Consider the following 8,268-nt stretch of genomic DNA (forward strand, 5'->3'; position numbering starts at 1 on the left):
TGACATTTTGAGCAGAGAGGGCTTGCGAGATCCTGCCTTCCCTCTAGTATCAAGGACAGGATGACATCGGCCAGCAACTAGGTTTTAGGAAGCTCAGTCTGGCTGCGGGAATTAAAAATCAGGTGTGAAACTCACTCCACCAGGAATGATACAGTTACCTACTGTCTGACTCACGGATGTACTTATTACCTGCTCTTCCGGCCCCTTAGAATATACACCCCACAAGGGCAGGGGCTTTGTCCTCACGTAGTGGGGGCACGCGTAGCCTGGCACGTGGTCAGTGTGAATAAATAGTTATTGAATGAATGACTAAAATGAACAAGCACAGGGCTGGAACTGCGGTGCAGATTAAGCCACTGTCTGCCACGCAGCCATCCCATGTCAGAGTCCTGGCTGCTCCACTTCCGATCAAGCTCCCTGGTAAAGCAGCAGAGGGTGGTCCAAGGGCCTGGGTCCCTGCCAGCCACACCGGAGACCTGAATGGAGCTCCTGGCTCCTGACTGTGGCCTGGCCCAGCCCTGGTTGTTGCGGCCATTTGGGGAGTGAACCAGTGGATGGAAGACCTCCCTCCTTCCCTCTCCCTCTCTCTCTCTCTCTCTCTCCCTCTGACGCTCTGCCTTTCGAATAAATACATCTATGAAAAAATAATAAACCAAGCACACTGCACAGCACGTGAGAAGGTGATTAGTGCTTCGAGGGGAGTGGGGTCTGGGTAAGGTAAGACCAACCAGGGCGCGGCAGAGGGAGCAGATCTGAGAAGCTGACCTCTGAACCAGGAGCGGAAGCAGGTGACAGCAAGTGTTGCTGATGAGTGGGGGGACGAGAGGCACAGCAGCCTGGACACAGCTCCTGGGGCGGGACCTGACGTCTCCCAGCTGTGGGAGACCAGAGAGGTGGGAACGGGGAGCAGGAGGTGATGGGCTGGGCACCAGGACGAAGACACTGGGCAGACAGCGAGGGCCACACGGAGAAAAGGCAGGCGGATGCCGCAGGCAACGCTGGCAGGAGGCAAGGCCAGGCAGACAGAGCGCTCGGCCCGGTAATAAACCAGGATCAAATCCTCCTGCCCCAGGCACCACCCTCCGAGGCCCGCCGGCCGGCTCCCGGGCAGGGTGGGCGCGCGCCGCCCGCACAGGGGGAGAAATCGCCGCCCCTGCGCGCTGCAGGAGGGAAAGCCGGGACTGGGGTGCCTGGAGCCGGCCCTTCCCCGGCCCTGACACAGCCGGGTGGCGGAGATTCGGGGTTGTGGGGCCCAGACTCACGCTCAGCAGACCCGACAAGCTGCGTTCCGCACCACCCCCGCGCCTCCCGCCGTCGCGTTTGAACCAGGCGTGGGCGGGGCTCAGCCGTATCTGGGCCAATCAGCAGGCCCGCTCCTATGATAGACATCCGCGTCTCGGTCAGGACCTGCCCAAGTCCCTTTAAGAAGGGACGGAGGAAGTGAGGAGAAGAGCCAATCAAATTGCTGCTCCCTTGGACGCGCGACCAATGGGGAAAGGAAGAGAACAAACCCGGCAGGGCAGGCCTCGGGAGTTTGAATTCGGCGGTTACGCTGGTTGCCTGGTGTGGGGCCGCGTCGGGGTGTCGCCGGGGCGCTGTCGGCCGCTCTCACGGCCAGCGGCCTGGTCTCCGTCCTCTGTGACTTTGGGCAGACCACCGGGTCTGTGCCGCGGCTGAGGAAGCAGGCGCTGGTTCCCCCACCTCGCGGCCCACCGGCCCGCGGCGGCTTGGCGCAGGCCACGGAGCCCGTCGGGAAGGACATTTCCAGAAAAAGGCGAGATCCTGAAGCGGGTCAGGCGCCAACGAAGAAACCCAAGCGACCAGCGGACGCGTGGCAGGGGCCCACAGCCGAGCGGAGCGGGCGGCTGACGGGGCTGTGGAGGGGTGAAGCCGCCTTCACAGCCAGTCACAGCGGCCGCCCCCGGCGTCTGTGCGACCCCTGACCGCCCCCAGCCGCCCCCCCCCGCGACTGTGCGACCCCTGACCGCTCCCGGCCGCCCCCCCCCCCGACGTCTGTGCGACCCCTGACCGCTCGCGGCCGCCCCCCCCCCCGGCGTCTGTGTGACCCCTGACCGCCCCCAGCCGCCCCCCCCCGCGACTGTGCGACCCCTGACCGCTCCCGGTCGCCCCCCCCCCGACGTCAGTGCGACCCCTGACCGCCCCCAGCCGCCCCATCCGCGACTGTGCGACCCCTGACTGCTCCCGGCCGCCCCCCCCCCCCGCGTCTGTGCGACCCCTGACTGCTCCCGGCCGCCCCCCTACCCGGCGTCTGTGCGACCCCTGACTGCTCCCGGCCGCCCCCCCCCCCCCGCGACTGTGCGACCCCTGACCGCTCCCGGCCGCCCTCCGCCCGCGTCTGTGCGACCCCTGACTGCTCCCGGCCGCCCTCCGCCCGCGTCTGTGCGACCCCTGACTGCTCCCGGCCGCCCCCCTACCCGGCGTCTGTGCGACCCCTGACTGCCCCCGGCTGCCCCATCCGCGACTGTGCGACCCCTGACCGCTCTCGGCCGCCCTCCGCCCGCGTCTGTGCGACCCCTGACTGCTCCCGGCCGCCCCCACCCCGCGTCTGTGCGACCCCTGACTGCTCCCGGCCGCCCTCCGCCCGCGTCTGTGCGACCCCTGACTACCCCCGGCTGCCCCCCCCCGCGTCTGTGCGACCCCTGACTGCCCCCGGCCACCCCCCCACCGCGTCTGTGTGACCCCTGACTGTCCCTGGCCGCCCCCCTTCCCCCCACCCCGCGTCTGTGCGACCCCTGACTGCTCCCGGCCGCCCCCCTTCGCATCTGTGCGACCCCTGACCGCTCCCGGCGCAGCTTCTCAGGAGGAACGTGCAAGGATACTCGCAGGAGAGCTGCCTAGAGTGCGTGGGAAATGCCTCTTTTGAAAAATAGTTTATTCATTTACTTATATACTTTTAAAAGATTTATTTATTTGAAAGAGTTTCAGAGAGAGGTCTTTCATCCGCTGGTTCACTCCCCAAATGGCTGCAAGGGCTGCAGCTGCGCTGATCCGGAGCCAGGAGCTTCTTCCGGGTCTCCCACGCGGGTGCAGGGGCCCAAAGACTTGGGCCATCTTCCACTGCTTTCCCAGGCCATAGCAGAGAGCTGGATAGGAAGTGAAGCAGCCAGGACTCGAACCCGTGCCAATGAGGGATGCCGGCGCTGCAGGCAGCAGCTTTTCCTGCTAGGGCCACAGCACCTGCCCCAAGGTTGGTTTATTTGAGAGGCAGAGTTACAAAGAGAAAGGTCGTCCAGCTGCTGGTTCACTCCCCAGATGACCATAATCACTGGGGCTGGGCCAGGCTGAAACCAGAAGCCGGGAGCTTCTTCCGGGTCTCCCGTGTGAGTGCAGGGGTCCAAGCACTTGGGCCACCTTCTGCTGCTTTCCCAGACCATGAGCAGGGAGCTGGATCGGAATGGCGCAGCTGGAACTTGAACCGGCGCCCACATGAGATGCTGGTGCTGCAGGCAGAGGCTTAACCCAGGACACCACAGCACCAGCCCCGGATTGCAAAACTTTCTGCACCGACGTAAACTTGGCTTTTGTTGGTTTGTTTTGTAAAGGTTTATTTTTTGTTTCTGTTTTTCATGAACTTTTTGAGGTCCCCTCATAGACCAGGAAGACTACACAATAGTGAATAGTGTTGTAGAACATAATGGCTAACGTTAAAAACAAACAAAAAACAACAGGGAGCAACCCCAACGTGCATCAGCGGTGGAAAGGACAAACGTTGACACTGTAGTGCTTTCACAGGCGATGAAAAGAAACGTGATGAGCCCCAGCACAATGCCGAGGGAAGGAAGCTAGGCAAATTATGATTCCATTAGCAGGAGTGGCAGAAGCAGGGACAACAAAGCAAAGTGCTTTAGGGAGGGGTGCACCTGCGGGTGGGAAAACAAGACAGCAGGAGTGAAGATGGCAAGTGCCTGCAGTTCAAGTGGAGCCTTTCAGGGTGCCGGGTGTTGCCGTGACGACTTAACCTGGGTGCCAATAACGTGGATGCTACTTCACGGTCATCGAATTCTGGGCATGTGTGTGTGTTCTATCTGTGTGTGCAGAAAGTCTTAAAGGAGGGAGGCAGTCCTTGCCAGACTCCGGATGCCTACATGAGGTAGAACTAGAGATTTGTTCTCTTTCCCTGTCTCTCACCCCCACCCCCCCACCCCACACAAGCATTAGCACAAAACCAAGACTATAGAGTTACTTAATGCATGGGTTTTCCAAACAGGAATATGTTGCTTTTTGTTTCCAGGACAATAATAGTAGCTTTTTTATTTTATTTTATTTTATTTATTTGAGAGACAGAGCTCCCATCCACTGGTTCCTTCACTCCCCAGATGATCGCAACAACTAGGTCTGAACCAGACTGAAACCAGGAGCCAGGAACTCAGTCCTGGTTTCCCACATGGGTGGCAGGGACCCAACTACTTGAGCTAGGCACTTGGATATGGGATGTGGGTGTCCCAGGCAGCATGTTAACTGCTATGCCAAATGCCTAGAGAGCAGTATAAATATATCATGTCCCCACCCTTTTTAATCAAATACCTTGTCTCAGTTAATCCATCCCACAGCCCTGGGAGGGAGGAACTCTAATCCACATCTTATAGATGGGAGCAGTGAAGATGAGAGAACAACTAATCCTGGGTCTTGCCGCTTCAGGTGGTAGAGCTGGGTGCTGTACTTCTGGATCGATTCCAGAACCTTCCCTCTGCACAAAACCTACCTCTCCAATGGCATCAGAGTTCTTCCAGCCTCTGTTTCTGTCATATTGCAAGGGCTGGCCTGGTCTAGAAAAAAAAAAGTGTAAAAATGAAAAATGTTTAATGACAGGAGATTAAGCCAAAGTTCATGGTGGCAAAAGAAGGGGCGATGTGAAGCAGGCTACCGAATGCAACTGTCGGTGTGGCATGAAGGATCTCAGAAAAGCTGGGTGTTGATCTGATTGATGCTTCTGCTGATTTTTCTTGTCTAGCCAAATATGTTCGTTTCCAGGCATCTCAAACAGAAGCCTTTATCAGAATCTTGGGACATGTTCATCCCAAATTAGAATGTGGTGTTAACTGCACTGCCTGAATCCAACCTAGATAGCCTACTGATTTCCCACTAGAACAATTACTGGCTTTTGTGAAACAAGACAGAGAATAAACAAAAAATAAAATGAACTTTAAAAACATGAAGCAAAAGCCATGTGAACTCTACCAAGTTTCTTTTCAGGAATAGTAACTGTGCAAAAGGTTTATGGGGACAGAGAATAAGAAGTGACCGTGTGTTTGTTCCAATACTAAAGGCAGAAAACACCAAGAAAAATGAACTGTCATTAAAATTAGACTGGCAGGGGCTGGTGCCGTGGCTCACTTGGTTAATCCTCCGCCTGCGGCGCCGGCATCCCATATGAGCGCTGGATTCTAGTCCTGGTTGCTCCTCTTCCAGTCCAGCTCTCTGCTGTGGCCCAGGAGGGCAGTGGAGGATGGCCCAAGTGCTTGGGCCCTGCACCCGCATGGGAGACCAGGAGGAAGCACCTGGCTCCTGGCTTCGGATCGGCGTAGCTCAGGCCGTAGCAGCCATTTGTGGGGTGAACCAACGGAAGGAAGACCTTTCTCTCTGTCTCTTTCACTGTCAAATAAATTAAAAAAAAAATTAAACTGGCGTATGTAAGTATATGGTATATAAGACACCTGCATCCCCTGTCAGTACCTGGGTTAGAATCCCACCCCCAGTTCCTGCATCCAGCTTCCTGCTAATGCAGAGCCTAGAAATTCATAAATTATGATCCCACAAATTTCATTTAACCTGGTTCAACCTAAATTCATGTCTAGCTATGAGTATTATGAGATTTAAGAGCTATGAGATTTTAAAAATGCTTTGTAAAATCTAAAGCCAGCAACTCAGACTGGGAGCAAATATTTGTAAATCACATCTCTGGTAAGAGGCCGGTATCCAGAACATATAAAGAATTCTTAGAATTACACAATAAAAAGACAAATAACCCAATTTAAAAATCATCAAAAGATAGAAATTTTTCCAAAGAAGATATGCAAATAGCCAATAAGCACATGAAAAGACGCTCGACATCATTAGCCATTAGGGAAATGGAAATCAAAACCAAAATAACACTTCATATCCCCTACAATGGCTGTAATCAGACGAGAATAAGTGTGGCTCCGGGTATGAGAAGATTGAACCCTCCTGCATGACTGGGGAGAATGTAAAACAATGCAATAACAGGGGCTGGTGCTGTAATGCAGGGGGCTAGGCCCCCACCTACAGTGCCAGCATTCCATGTTAGCACTGGTTCTAGTCCCAGCTGCTCCTCTTCCAATTCAGCTCTCCGCAATAGCCTGGGAAAGCAGAGGAGGATGGCCCAAGTGCTTGGGTCCGTGCACCCATAGGGGAGACCCAGAAGAGACTCCTGGCTCCTGGCTTCAGATCAGATCAGCTCCAGCTGTTGTGGCCATTTGGGGCCTGTCTCTGCCTGGAACTTTACCTCTCAAATAAATAAATAAAATCTTTAAAAACAAACAAACAAACAATGCAACCACTTTGGAAAACAGTTTGACATTTCCTCCAAAAGTTAAACGTAAAGTAACCATATGACCCCACAGTTTCACCTCCAGGTATCTGCCCCAAGAAAATGAAAACAGCTCAGCATGCTTTGAAAAGTTTATGAAAATTTCCATTATTTTTAAAATTAATTTATTCATTTGAGAGGTAGAGTTACAGACAGAGGGAGAGATGAAGAGAGAGGTCTTCCATCTGCTGGTTCACTTCCCAAATGGCCGCAATGGCCGGAGCTGAGCTGAGCAGATCTGAAGCCAGGAGCCCAGAGGTTCTTCTGAGTCTCCCACATGGGTGCAGGGACCCAAACACTTGGGCCATTTCCTGCTGCTTTCTCAGGCCATAAGCAGAGACCTGGATTGGAAGAGGAGAAGCAGAGACTCAAATTGGCACCCATTTGGAATGCCAACACTGCAGGTGGCAGCTTTACCCACTATACCACAATGCCGGTGTTGCATCCACTCGTCAGCTAAAATGGAATATTACAAAAACCAGTGACAGTCACACATGAATTTTATTGAAAATGAGAGGCTAATGAGAGGCAAGGCAACTTATTGGAACTGGCCACCAATCGGGACCGGCACTCCTTACCAGAGTGCAGCCCCCAAAGTGGATTACACAGCTTTTTATAGTATTCTGTCCACTAGGGCTCACAATTTCTAAGCAGGCCCCTGGTATGCAGTGAACAATAAAAAGAAAACTAGAATATGGTTGTAAGATAACAGCTAACAATAACAAACCCAATAACAGATCCAAGATATGGTTGTAAGATAACAGTGAAGGACACATTTCTGTCAACCTAGCTCCTGGGAATTTGGGCCCACATAGTTTCACAATATACACCCTTAGCCGTTAGCAAGCAAAGCTAATATGTACAGAAGCAAGAGATCTGCAATTAGCTTTTAGCCACACTCACTCCATTTTGATTCTAATTCTACACTGGCTCCTTCAATTCATTTTTAATTATTTGAAAGATAGAGACGAAGATATTTAAGTGAGAAATTTTGCATCCAGTTGTTCATTCCCCAGATGCCCACAACAACTACTGCAGAGACGGGTTAAAGCCAGGATTGCAGAACCCAGTGCAGATCTCCCAGTGTGAATGGTGGGGACCCAAGTACTGAGCCGTCACCTGCTCCTCCCAGGGTATATGTTATCAGGAAGCTAGAATTGGAAAGAGTCAGGAACTCAAAGCCAGGCACTCTGATATGGAGTGCAGGCATCCCAAGTGAGGTCTTAGCCACTGCACCAAATGCACACGCCAACATTATCTTTTAATTCCATTTTCCCACAAATTGTTTGAAGCTCCCTCATAGCCACACAAAAGCCTGTACACAAATGTTCCTTACAGCCTGATTCACTATAGCCAAAAAGTGGAAAACACCCAAATGTCCATCAACTAGTGAATGGATAAACAAAAGTTGTAGTATCCATGCAATGGGATATTATTTGACCATAAAAAGGAATGAACGGGGGACCGGCGCCATGGCTAACTTGGTTAATCCTCCACTGCGGTGCCAGCATCCCATATGGGTGCTGGGTTCTAGTCCTGGTTGCTCCTCTTCCACTCTAGCTCTCTGCTGTGGCCAGGAGGGCAGTGGAGGATGGCCCAAGTGCTTGGGCCCCTGCACCTGCATGGGAAACAAGGTAGAAGCACCTGGCTCCTGGCTTCGGGCCGGTGCAGCGCCAGCTGTAGCAGCCATTTGGGGAGTG

The 8,268-nt window shown here is 53.7% G+C and overlaps 1 protein-coding gene across 15 annotated transcripts in view; it reads right to left on the reverse strand.

Annotated features, from left to right (window-relative positions):
• Nucleotides 1-1,411, reverse strand: part of CIT (citron rho-interacting serine/threonine kinase) — a 180,927-nt gene extending 179,516 nt beyond the window's left edge. For 12 of the 15 annotated variants that reach the window (XM_089323271.1, XM_089323270.1, XM_089323268.1 and 9 more), the window contains exons 1-2: nucleotides 1,263-1,351; nucleotides 766-875 (exon numbers count right to left, since the gene is read on the reverse strand). Coding sequence is in view for 1 of the 15 variants with exons in the window: in XM_051826609.3 (XP_051682569.3) it covers nucleotides 1,263-1,389 (127 nt within the window). In the remaining 14 variants the exon portion in view is untranslated. Of the gene's footprint in view, nucleotides 1-765; nucleotides 876-1,262 lie in introns of all 15 variants that reach the window. The other 3 variants (XM_089323272.1, XM_051826609.3, XM_089323273.1) reach the window with 3 other exon arrangements.
• Between the last annotated feature and the right edge of the window lie 6,857 nt (nucleotides 1,412-8,268).

The sequence above is a fragment of the Oryctolagus cuniculus genome, chromosome 21, assembly GCF_051225735.1.
Source record: "Oryctolagus cuniculus isolate XC-2025 breed Fujian yellow rabbit chromosome 21, ASM5122573v1, whole genome shotgun sequence".
NCBI lineage: Eukaryota > Metazoa > Chordata > Mammalia > Lagomorpha > Leporidae > Oryctolagus > Oryctolagus cuniculus.